Source organism: Rhinopithecus roxellana, chromosome 4 (assembly GCF_007565055.1).
Source record: "Rhinopithecus roxellana isolate Shanxi Qingling chromosome 4, ASM756505v1, whole genome shotgun sequence".
NCBI classification, from domain to species: Eukaryota; Metazoa; Chordata; class Mammalia; order Primates; family Cercopithecidae; genus Rhinopithecus; species Rhinopithecus roxellana.
The window spans coordinates 135,685,703-135,699,457 of record NC_044552.1 but is presented as its reverse complement, the minus strand read 5'-3'; the positions used below and the strand labels follow the sequence as shown (position 1 = coordinate 135,699,457).

General features: G+C 35.7%; 1 protein-coding gene across 6 annotated transcripts in view; it reads right to left on the bottom strand.

Moving 5' to 3' along the window:
* Nucleotides 1-13,755, bottom strand: part of BCKDHB (branched chain keto acid dehydrogenase E1 subunit beta) — a 289,273-nt gene that overhangs the window by 212,784 nt on the left and 62,734 nt on the right. For all 6 annotated transcript variants that reach the window (XM_010388536.2, XM_010388534.2, XM_010388535.2 and 3 more), the window contains one exon: nucleotides 13,516-13,624. In XM_010388536.2, the coding sequence (XP_010386838.1) occupies nucleotides 13,516-13,624 (109 nt within the window). The remainder of the gene's footprint in view (nucleotides 1-13,515; nucleotides 13,625-13,755) is intronic.

Sequence of the window (13,755 nt, the reverse complement as noted above, 5' to 3'; positions counted from 1 at the left end):
CCAAGAAGGATTGGGGTCCTATCTTTAGCCTCCTTAAACAAAATAATTATCAGTCAACAATTTTGTATCCAGTAAAACTAACCTTCATAAATGGAGGAGAGATAAAGTCTTTTTCAGATAAACAAATGCTGAAAGAATTCTCCACTACCAAGCCAGCACCACAAGAACTTCTAAAAGGAGTTCTAAATCTTGAAACAAAACCTTGAAATATACCAAAATAGAACCTCCCTAAATTATAAATTTCACAAGGCCTATAAAAAAAAAAGATAACTTAAAAAAAAAAAAAAAGGTATTCAGGCAACAACATGACGAATAAAACAGTACCTCACATCTCAATGCTAATGTTAAATGTATATGGCTTAAATGCTCCACTTAAAAGATACAGAATAAATAAAAATCCACCAACCAAGTATCTACTATCTGTCTTCAAGAGACTTACTTAACACATAAGGACTCACATAAACTTAACATAAAGGGATGGAAAAAGATATTACATGCAAATGGAAACCAAAGCAAGCAGGAGTAGGTATTCTCAGACAAAACGGACTTTAAAGCAACAACAATTTAAAAAGTCAAAGAGGGATATTACATAATGATAAAAGGACTACTCCAACAGGAAAATATCACAATCCTAAATAATACGCACCTAACACTGGAGCTCCCAAATTTATAAAACAATTACTACTAGATGAATAAGTTGAAAACTTATTTGCACACAAAAGCTGCACATGGATGTTTATAGCAACTTTATTCATAACTGTCAAAACTTAGACGCAACCAAGATACTTTTCTGCAGGTGAATGAATAAACTGTGTTAATTCCAAACAATGGAGTATTATTCAGCATTAAATAGAAATGAGTTATCAAGCCATGAAAAGACACGGAGGAACCTTAAATACATATTACTAAATGAAGGAAGCCAATCTGAAAAGGTTTCATACTGTATGATTCCAATTATATGACATTCTGGAAAAGATAAAACTATGGATACAGTAAAGATATCAGTGGTTGCCAGGGGTTGAAGTGAGGGGAGACAAACAGATGAAGCACAGACAATTTCTAGGACAGTGGAAATACTCTGCAAGATATTACAGTGGTAGATACATGTCATTATACAACCCATAGAAGGTACAACACTAAGAGTGAACACTGATGTAAACCATGGACTTTGAGTGATGACAATGTGTTAACGTAGGTCATCAATTGTAAAAAATGTACAACTCTGATGGGGATGTTGACGATGAGGAAGGTTATGCTTGTTTGAGGTCAGTGGGTATGTGGAAAATCTCTGTGTCTTTCTCTCAGTTTTGCTGTGAGCCTAAAACTGCTCTGAAAAAATTAACTCTTCTAATTAAAAAATGGCAAATTCTGATACACAAGTAAATAAAAACACAAGGTTTTCACTCTTACAATTACCAAGTTAAATGTCTGACAAGTATTTCCTGTTTTCATTTTTAGATTTCAGTAACAAATAGTTACTTTATAGAGTCTTGCCTCCCTGCAGTACCTGTGGCAATGATTCCCTATCCTTCCATAGTTTTTTATTAACTGCTGTTTAGACACACAGCATCTGGCTTCATCAATCATGCATTACTCAGGGCTAAATTGAATATATGGGGCTTAGAGAAAGTAAGAAAGGGATTAAGAGATGCAGGCTGTAGAGTTTTTACACTAAAGAACACAGGCGTAATTTTCTTCTTCTACATACACATATATATATAAGCAGAGATGTTTTCTTCAGCATTGTTTAAAATAACCAGAATTTAGAAATGACTCATTGTTCCATAATAGGGAAAGGATACATGTGAAGGTACATGTGAAGAAATTTTATGACTATAAAATGAATATGGTTTTACGAATATAAAAACCAGCTAAGCCTATATGAATAGATACAGAAATATACCAAAAATATACTGGCAAGAAAAGCAAGTTATACAATATTTGTAACATGCTCTTATTTGTATTATTTGTGTGTGTACATTTTATACACTCACATACTTGACTAAATGGATAGAAAACAATTTGCAAAGCAAGTTACAAAACAATGTTTATAACACAATATTTTTATGTTACACACACAAAATCTGTTTACATGGAAGTAAATGTATTCTATATATTCACATATATATGTAAATATAAAGGCACAGAAAAAGGCTTAAGGAAAGGAGTTCAAAATGAGGCAGTAGGGAAAGGGAACTTTCACTATATTATGCTATGTAGTTCTGTGATACTGGAACTTTTTACAAAGAAAGCACATGACTCGTGGTATTAAAATTTTATTCAGGAACAAAAATAAATCACTCTACCACATAGCTTAAGCTTAGTCATTGAGAATGTAAATACCTTAAAGCTAATGATCAAAAATAGATATCTGCTTATGGTCAAACTTAGCCTGAAAAGTGAATAATATTAAGAATATACCATAGTATAAGAAAATTCCACTGGGTCCTATTCCATGAATAGCTCAGTTTATTAAGTCAGTCACAGAAGATATACAAACAAATTCAAAGGCAACTGCACTGTCAGTTGACTAAACACCTTTTGACTCTTCTTGCTACTCAATACTAAATCAGGGCCTTCTCATCACAAAAGAGAGTAATTGCCTATTAGCTGAAGTCCTGCTTGCTTTAGATATCTGGAACTGTAAATTTACAATAAATGCTACCATGCAATTTTAAGAATGAAATAAAAATCTACTTTTCACTTCATAAAAGAATAAATATGAAATAAACAAACATGACTTGTAATCAAATAGAAACTGAAATAAATTGATTAACAATATACGTTTAAAAGTGTAGATAAAACAGTCTTACAGTATATACAACAAAAACTCAACAGTAGTTAGAGAATGGACTTATGAGTTCCCTTTATCTTTGTTTGTACTTTTCAGTACAAACATATATAAAAGATTAAACAATAGATACAATCCAAATCTCCCTGTATTCACATCCTTCCACAATATGAGTATGCATCTTTTCCCATGAAGATATGCTATTTGTCCTTCTCTTCAACTTGGGCTGACTTTTTGACTTATTTTGGCCAACATACTATAGCAGAAGTGACAGGATGTCAACTCCAAGCCTATGCTTCAAGGGCCTTACAACCTCTGCTTCCATCAGGTGAACAAGCTTGAGCTAGCCCACAGGGTGATAAAGAGACAGATAGACCAAAGCCTACCAGCCATAACTGGTGAAATAGCCCAACTAAGATCAGCAAATCCATCCACACCTGACCTGCAACTGCCTATATACCTATGAGGGAGCCAAGACAAGACCAGAATTGCTGAGCTGTGCCCAGTCTAAATGCTGACCTACAGATGAGCTATAAAAAGAATGTTGTTGACTTAGCCACTAAGTTTTAGGAGTGGCTTGTTAAGCATCGATGGCTCACAGATAGAGTATGTGTTACCTTTATAATGAGAAAAATAAATCTTTTTAAGAAAATAAGGTAAGCCATTGTAAACCAATGCCTTAATTATAACATTGTGTACAACAAAATAAAATTATCTGATTTTCAGCAGTTGTATACATTTTTAATCTAAAAAGAAGAAATTAAGCTTCAGAGGGTATCAAAACTACTTCATTGTAGTTAAAGATCCAGCTGACAGTTAGCAAACCTGATTGTCTTAGTTAATTTCGTTTTGTTAAGACAGAATACCTAAGATCGGATGATTTATAGAAAAAATGCATTTCTTAAAGTCTGGAGTTCAACTATTTCAACTAAAAGACTTAAAAGTTGTTGCCTGAATAATAGCCTACCAACCAAAAAAGTCCAGGACCAGACAGATTCACAGCCGAATTCTACCAGACGTACAAGGAGGAGTTGGTATCATTCCTTCTGAAACTATTCCAGTCAATAGAAAAAGAGGGAATCCTCCCTAACTCATTTTGCGAGGCCAACATCATCCTGATACCAAAGTCTGGCAGAGACACAACAAAAAAAGAAAATTTTAGACCAATATCCCTGATGAACATTGATGCAAAAATCCTCAATAAAATACTGGCAAACCGAATCCAGCAGCACATCAAAAAGCTTATCCACCATGATCAAGTGGGCTTCATCCCTGGGATGCAAGGCTGGTTCAACATTCACAAATCAATAAACATAATCCAGCATGTAAACAGAACCAAAGACAAAAACCACATGATTATCTCAATAGATGCAGAAAAGGCCTTTGACAAAATTCAACAGACCTTCATGCTAAAACCTCTCAATAAATTCGGTATTGATGGAACGTATCTCAAAACAATAAGAGCTATTTATGACAAACCCACAGCCAATATCATATTGAATGGGCAAAAATTGGAAGCATTCCCTTTGAAAACTGGCACAAGACAGGGATGCCCTCTCTCACCACTCCTATTCAACAGAGTGTTGGAAGTTCTGGCTAGGGCAATCAGGCAAGAGAAAGAAATCAAGGGTATTCAGTTAGGAAAAGAAGAAGTCAAATTGTCCCTGTTTGCAGATGACATGATTGTATATTTAGAAAACCCCAACATCTCAGCCCAAAATCTCCTTAAGCTGATAAGCAACTTCAGCAAAGTCTCAGGATACAAAATTAATGTGCAGCCGGGCGCGGTGGCTCAAGCCTGTAATCCCAGCACTTTGGGAGGCCGAGACGGGTGGATCACGAGGTCAGGAGATCGAGACCATCCTGGCTAATACGGTGAAACCCCGTCTCTACTAAAAAATACAAAAAACTAGCCGGGCGAGATGGCGGGCGCCTGTAGTCCCAGCTACTCGGGAGGCTGAGGCAGGAGAATGGCGTGAACCCGGGGGGCGGAGCTTGCAGTGAGCTGAGATCTGGCCAGTGCACTCCAGCCCGGGCGACAGAGCGAGACTCCGTCTCAAAAAAAAAAAAAAAAAAAAAAAAACAAAATTAATGTGCAAAAATCACAAGCATTCTTATACACCAGTAACAGACAAACAGAGAGCCAAATCATGAATGAACTCCCACTCACAATAGCTTCAAAGAGAATAAAATACCTAGGAATCCAACTTACAAGGAATGTAAAGGCCCTGTTCAAGGAGAACTACAAAATACTGCTCAGTGAAATAAAAAAGAACACAAATAGAAGAACATACCATGCTCATGGATAGGAAGAATCAATATTGTGAAAATGGCCATACTGCCCAAGGTAATTTATAGATTCAATGCCATCCCCATTAAGTTACCAATGAATTTCTTCACAGAATTGGAAAAAACTGCTTTAAAGTTCATATGGAACCAAAAAAGACCCTGCACTGCCAAGACAATCCTAAGCCAAAATAAAGAATGGCTAGCCATAAGTAGAAAGCTGAAACTGGATCCTTTCCTTAATCCTTATATGAAAATTAATTCAAGATGGATTAGAGACTTAAATGTTAGACCTAAAACCATAAAAACCCTAGAAGAAAATCTAGGTGATATCATTCAGGACATAGGCATGGGCAAGGACTTGTCTAAAACACCAAAAGCAATGGCAACAAAAGCCAAAATTGACAAATGGGATCTAATTAAACTACAGAGCTTCTGCACAGCAAAAGAAACTACCATCAGAGTGAACAGGCAACTTACAGAATGGGAGAAAATTTTTGCAATCTACTCATCTGACAAAGGGCTAATATCCAGAACCTATAAAGAACTCAGTCAAATTTACACGAAAAAAAACAAACAATCCCATCAAAAAGTGGGCAAAGGATATGAACAGACACTTCTCAAAAGAAGACATTCATACAGCCAACAGACACATGAAAACATGCTCATCATCACTCACCATCAGAGAAATGCAAATCAAAACCACAATGAGATACCATCTCACACCAGTTAGAATGGCAATCATTAAAAAATCAGGAAACAACAGGTGCTGGAGAGGATGAGGAGAAATAGGAACACTTTTACACTGTTGATGGGACTGCAAACTAGTTCAACCATTGTGGAAAACAGTGTGGCGATTCCTCAAGGATCTAGAACTAGAAATACCATTTGACCCAGCCATTCCACTACTAGGGATATACCCAAAGGATTATAAGTCATGCTGCTATAAAGACACATGCACACATATGTTTACTGCGGCACTATTCACAATAGCAAAGACTTGGAAGCAACCCAAATGTCCATCAGTGATGGACTGGATTAAGAAAATGTGGCACATATACACCATGGAATACTATGCAGCCATAAAAAAGGATGAGTTCCTGTCCTTTGTGGGACATGGATGCAGCTGGAAACCATCATTCTCAGCAAACTATCGCAAGAACAGAAAACCAAATACCGCATGTTCTCACTCATAGGTGGGAATTGAACAATGAGATCACTTGGACACAGGAAGGGGAGCATCACACACCGGGTCCTATTGTGGGGAGTGGGTAGAGGGGAGGGATAGCATTAGGAGATATACCTAATGTAAATGACGAGTTGATGGGTGCAGCACACCAACATGGCACATGTATACATATGTAACAAACCTGCACGTTGTGCACATGTAATGTAGAACTTAAAGTATAATTTAAAAAAAAAAAGTTATTGCTTGTGGGGAAAGATGCATGGATTTGGTGCAGGGTAAGGTAAGGACCTGCTATTTTTTATTAGAAGCTATTTTTTGACTTTTTAAATTATGTACAAGTATTATTTCAATTTAGACACTAATTCAAAAATCCAACAAATGAATTTAATTTCTCCCATTAATGGATCCAACTTACTCTTGTGAGTGTACCTAGTATTAAATATACTAACCTGCACAAATTAATCTGCTTAACGTAAAATACAAAATATTAATTTCTCTCTTTATGTACACTGATACTTGGCAAAAATATTTTAAGTCTTCTACCATTAAAAAGCTATTTTAAATAATGTTCTTCTCTTCAAAATATATGAATTCATATACAGTTAGTGCATCTGCTAAAAAAGTTCCTCAATATCATTATGTCTTATTTTTACCTATTTTTGGATTATCAAGAAATCCTAGAAACAAGACAGACAATACAAGGGTTTTAGTCTTGTAGTCTGTCTTGATTTCCCACTAGAAGAATCACAGATAAAAGTCATATTTACTTCGATATCACTGATGTCATGTGTCATTCAATTAAGTAAAATCAAAAGTCCAAAAGACATTAAAGAATATCTTCTTCACAAGATGCTTATATGTGATAATGTCACACTGACTCATTCTCTTTTTGAATCATCACTATTTTGTACATTTTACACTAGCTAGATTGTTCTGCCTTATCTACCTTTTCTAAATGTCCTTCTTCCATTTCTAAAAAGATTCACTGCACTCAAATGTAATAATTACAATAAATAATCAGGAAATTGAAAATATTATTAGGTTACTTTCTCCTTCCACATTCAGGAAACCTAAAGTTTTATATATATTGATTGCATATTCAAAATAAAGAGAAATAAAATTCAAGAAAACTGCTGCATAAAGAATGTATGACTTATTTTCATTTTCATCTGTACAATTTATAAAGTCAATGGCTAAATTGAAAGAAATCATTTCTAAAGGCTGGACATGCGGGAGAGTCACCACAGCACAGAGGTTTGCACAGAGAGCAGTTTATGAGCACAGGCCCAGAAATGATGGAATCAGAGAGATCAGGCCCAGAAATGATGGAGTCAGAGAGATCAACAGGAGCCGTGACTGGCACAGTGCTGCACAGGTGCCAAACGACCTCATCTCTTCTCGTCCAAATGCAGGAAGACTACATTTCCCAGCTGCCTTTGCCTCTATCTGGGGACATATGACTAGATCCCTTAATGACTAATGATTACAAGGTGCAAAGGTTCCCAAATCCCCTACCTGTAACCAGACCAGACTGTGACATGTAGTTTTTATAACTTTCAAAGAAGCAAATTAATCCTATGCCAATGGAGAAATTAATGTAATATATATATATATATATATATTCAAACCTTGGACTATATACTACATAGGGATGTACTACCTTAAGGCATGGCTATGAATAGTGCAGTCATCCCTTGGTATGCAGAGGGGATTGGTTCAGGACTTCTTGAAGATACAAAAATTCATGGATGCTCAGATCCCTGATCTAAATGGCATAGGATTTGCATAGAACCTATGCACAACCTCCCTTATCCTTAAAATCATATCTAGATTACTTATAATGCCTAATACAATGTAAATTCTATGTAAATGGCTGCTATACTCTATTGTTTAGAGAATAATGACAAGAAAAAGTCCTGTACATGTTCAGTGTAATTATTTTTTCAAATATTTTCAATCTGTGGTTGGTTAAACTTATGGCTCTGGAACCCACAGATAAAAAGCGCCATCGGTATATATTTCCATTCAGTTAAAAAGTAGATCATTTTATCAGCCTGGGCAACATGGAGAAACTCAAAAATGGAGTTTCTCAAAAACCCAAAAAATTGAGAAATACGAAAATTAGCGAGGCATGGTGGCACATGCCCGTGGTCCCAGCTACTTCAAAGGCTGAATCACCCGAGCCCAGGAGGTTGAGGGTGCCGTGGGCTGTGATCACACCACTGCACTCTGTCCTGGGCAACAGAGGGAGACCCTGTTGTGAAAAATAAAAAATAAGATCATTTTAATTATGTGGGAAACTTTTAAAATCTAGACAACTATTTCCTGACATGAAACCAGGACACTGGAGGAAGTTATATTTCATTTATGTCCTCCATTCAATAATAATTAGGTGGGATGCAAAATAATGTAGTATTAGAAAGACAGCAGCCTCTGGTGTCAAAATGTCTTGGTTTAAAACCTAAATCCATCACTCATTATTTCTGTGAGCTTGAGCAAGTTTCTTAAAGTCACTATCTGTCCTAAATATACCCAATCCTGCTTGTGTGACTTTGGGCAAGTTGTCTAATTTCCCTAATCCTTAGGTTCCTCATCTATAAAATGGTGATAATGACAGAATTGACCCAATATGCTGGTTGTGAGGATTAAATGACATAGTCCCCATGTCTACACAAGATAGCCCAGTGTCTAGCACACTTAAAGACTAGGCAGACAATCTCACTTAAATCCTCTCAGCAACCTTATGAAATATGATTATGAGTAAACAGAAGGGGTTCCTACTTCACCTATTAAGACAAAAGAAGTACCTATGTTAAATCATGACAGCTGCAGTTTATTGTGCTATTAACGAAGGATATTTTCATCTTAAAAGAGGCATCTCTTCTCTAGCCAAGATCATGCATTCGTCAAAATTATCTATTATGTTAGTAAAATCTACAGGAGACTGAAACTCAAAGTATGTTAAACTTAAAACGAGATTAAATGGGGAGATGTGAAAGAAGCTTACTAATCAAAGGAAGTTTAAAGGAGTAAGAGTAACTTGGAGACACAGTCTCCCGTCATCCCAGGCAAACCACCCATAGAAAGTTAAATTCTGACTCCACTATAGACAATCCCAGAAAAGAAATCAGAATGGCTGAGATTGAGGCACATGGCCACGTCCTGAGATCATGGAGGTCAATAAGATAACTGTCAGCCCCTTCAGAACCACAGTGGGTAAGATAAGGGCAGTAAGCATGGAAAGAGTATGTTCTACAAGGAAAAGAAGAAACCCAGAGGTGCCCAGATTAACCAGTGAGTGAGAGCTCTGCACTGCAACCATAAGCAAAAGCCTTGTGTTTACCTCTGTAAGTGAATCATTCTTAAACAGGATTTAGTAATATAAATGATATGGATACAGATTAAAATTATACACTACAGGTAAATTCTTTTTAAAGTTGACAAGTTAACTTTCTGATGCCTACCTTTAGCTTCCTAAGGAACATTTTACCTAGTATCCTTTACCCACTTTATTTTAGAGTTTATATATGGACTACTACTCCAGACTTGAGAAAATAACATCTCTACCTTGATAGCACTGCAGGAGGGAAAAGCAGGCAGTAGTTGATGCTTCCCTGAAATATTTCCTACTGCACTGGTTTAGTTCTGATGAGACAAAGTGGCAAAAATATGCCAGGGAATCACTTTTTTGTCAGCAACATTTTGCTGATGAATATTATTAGGAAATACACTCACGTTTGTTTCCTAAGAAGTATTTAGACCTTCTCAGTGTCCCTCTACATTCAACCTCTCTTTCCTTTCTCTTTATCTCTCTAGATTATATTCTGGTTATTGCTTTGGTTTTATCTTCCAGTTTATCAATTCTCCCATCATCTGTTTATATTATCATTCTGAGCTCCACTTTGCTTTTGAACTCTGCAGAGTTCTAATTTTCATGCCAGCTCAGTATATATTTAAAATCAGCACACACACAATCACACACCATTTATTTCAGGGTATCTAATCTACTATTCCTCCATTAATACCAGAAAAGAAAATCTAATTCTACACTTACTCTTAATACCTCCTTCTCCTTTCCCCTCCTTAAATTCATTTAGACACCAAATATTTCATATAATCTAAAAAAAATTTCTAACCCATTTCCTTCTGCTAATTCAGGCTTTCTCCATGACATCACATAAACAGGCTATTCAAACAGCTGCCTACCTGGTCTCCTAGCAGCCAACGTTTTTCCTACACTAAGGCTTGGAGGTGGTGAGAGATGGACCTAAGTTCCAATCCATGGTAGGAAGTTCTATTTTGTTCTTGTTTCCCCCTACTTTATTTCCATCTTCCCTTCCTCACAGTCTTCCCCGTGGACTTCAGGTTATAGGACCAAACACAGAAGCAACAATCTTTCTTAGACTGTTTAACTAGTTTTTACAGCTGCAAATGGTCAGATGCTTAGAATATATTTCCTGTATCTTCCAATTTTGCTTCTTCTAGTTTTGCTTCTCCAATCAAACCCTGACTGTTACCACAACATAAAGAGATCTGTCTCCTTCCTTTAAACAACGCAGTGTGACCCATCAGATGGATGGAGCTTAGCTTATTCAACTAACCTAAAATCCTCTAGTGATGGGCAAATGTGTTGTTTCCAGTTCTTGTTCATTTAAAGGGCACTGCAGTGACCAATAACATTTTCTTCAAAATTTTGCCAAAGTATCTCCGAAATGGATCCCTAGAAGTGGACTATGAGTCAAAGGGTAAACAGCTGAATTATTTCAAATAGATCTCTTCCCCTCCTTAAAATTTATAGCTTCTGTTGGAAACCATGCAAGTAATTGTGGTAGAGACTGGTAGTTGTCCCTCAATATCCATTTTGTGTCATTGTGTAATAATTAAATTTTTAGTTAGGCACTTAAGCCAAAGACTAGCTTTCTCAGCCTCTTCTGTGGTTAGGTGTGGTCATGGCCATATGATCATGTGTGACCTGTGGGAAGTGAAATTCAATGCGTGCAATCTTCAAGTTATTCTTTAAAGAGAAGGAGAATACCTTTTCCTTTCCTCCTTCCCCCTTCCTGGTAGCTGAAATACATATGTGACATTGGGAGCTGGTACAGCTACCTAGGACCAGGAACTGAAAACTGTATGTTGAAGACAGCACGGCAACCACAGAGAAGGGGCCTGGTACCTTGATGACTAAGGAACTATCACACTAGCCCTGGACTGCCAACTTAGACATTTATATTAGAGAGAAATAAATTTCCATATTACGTAAGGCCTTATATTAGCATAATATATCTAACTTTATGGAATTATATAATTCATAAATGTATTTATGTGTTTAAGATACCATTCCATAAATAAAAGGTCTTAAATTATTGGGGAAACTTCTGGAAACCTTTTGAACACTGAACCTCATCAGGGTCTTTCATAATCTCTCCCAGAACCAAGCTTAGGACAAACTTTTCAAGTGCATTCTCTTAGCTGGAATCCTGTAAATTTATTTGCCTGACCAATTCTGGTTTCAAATTTTGCAGCAAAGTAAATATTACTTTTTCAAACGTTTCTTACTCAGTCGCCATTTATTAAATACTGCAAAATTTCTTTACCGATTGGCTATACCAGCTGGCTGGCATTACAAATAAAATAGCCACAGGATATCCAAAGTATTAGAAATCCTTTTCATCAAAAAACTATTCACAATATATCACTGATATTTTCCTATTCACTTCAAAATTTTAAATTCTTACATTCATTTTTATTACATAATGGGATACAGACCATAATAGAGTCCATATAAATTAGAGTCAATTTAAAATCTGTTTTTAAACTTAAGAGCAACAGGAACTCTGAAAAGTCTCCAGCGAAAGTGTAAAATGACACATCCACTTTGAAAAACTCATCACAGGGGAATGGATACATTGAAACAGAAGCCCAGTTGCAAGGGCCATGAATTAACTGTGATCTATTACTACAATGAAATGCTACTTATTGAACAATACTGTACATGCCTCAGATTTTTGGGTGTTCTTTTCCCCACAGCCAAGAAGCATTTATTGGTAGGTTGGCTCCAGAAACATAATTGTAATATGCTAATGCTATTCACAAAAAATTAGCTTGATGAAGAGGGGCAAGCTACTTTCTCTAGTGACTAGAATACTTAGAAAAATAAGAATAACGAGAAAAATTGTTATTACTTAGTAGTAATAATACTATCAATGAACAATGAATATTCATATGATGTAATGACAATGTTCATTATTTAGTAGTAACGTTCTAATGTTGTACATAGTTGTAAGATATTATTGTAATAGAAATGAACAATGAATATTCATCCAATATAATGACAATGTTCCTTACTAAGTAGTAATGTTCTAATATTATACAAAATTGTAATAGAAATGAACAATAGACATTCATACAATGGACTACTACTCAGCAATGAAAAGTGAATAAACTACTGATACAAGCAACATGAATGACTCTCAAAAGCATCAGGTTAAGGAAAATAAAGCAAACACAAAAGAACATATGCAGTGTACATGGATTTATATGTAGCCCAAAAACATGTATACCTAATCTGACGACAATCAGAAAGTGGCTGATTTTGGCATAGGGAGAATGGGTCCACAGCGAAGAGTGAGAAAGAAGCTTCCAGGAGTGATTAAAATGCTTTAGACAGAACAAATCATTTGCTATTTAAAATTTCCATTACAGTGAAGAAATTAGCAGTCACGGATGTATTTTTATAAAATCAGGATTTTGAGCTAAAAAGAGGATGACCAAACATCTCAGTTTGCTTTACACCGTCATCCCAGCATAGACGCGATAGCACAACATAATTGTTAACAGCACCTCCTTCACAATCAAAGGTATCCTGATTTAAATGACGGAAGACCTTTATGATCACTTTAGTTAAAAGGAAACATATACTATTTAGTAAAATGAGCACATTTACTTTTCTGTTCAATCCATATTTCCTAAGCACCTACTATGTAGTTAAACATAGTCGCTTTATTGTTGCTACCGCTTCACAATTCCTCTTTGTTTCCACAATCAAAATATAAAATGGCTAGATGAATATTTCCCAAACATAAAATTTATACCTGAGGACAAACTAAATACCAAAAAAGAAATCAAGATTCTTTCTACAAGGAAAATATAAATCAACCATTTGGGAAAAAAAGATACAACTTTTGGAGCTATAAAAAAAAAACAAAGTATATAAAGATATTCACAACTATAAAATAAAGAAAACCTTTACCTGCTGCCCTGTAAAGTATTTTAGGTTCAAAAAATATACAAGGATTTTTATCCTCTATGCATGACAAAAGAAGTCCTTTGGCCTGGAAAGGGCTTCTGGGTATAACCACCTGCAAAAACAGATTTTTTAAGACAATTTTAGTAAAAACATATCCCAATAAACTCGCTTCAAAGAAGGGCTGATTTTAAATAACCAATTGTTACTAATTAGAAATAGATATTGGGTATCTTAAGCCTAATT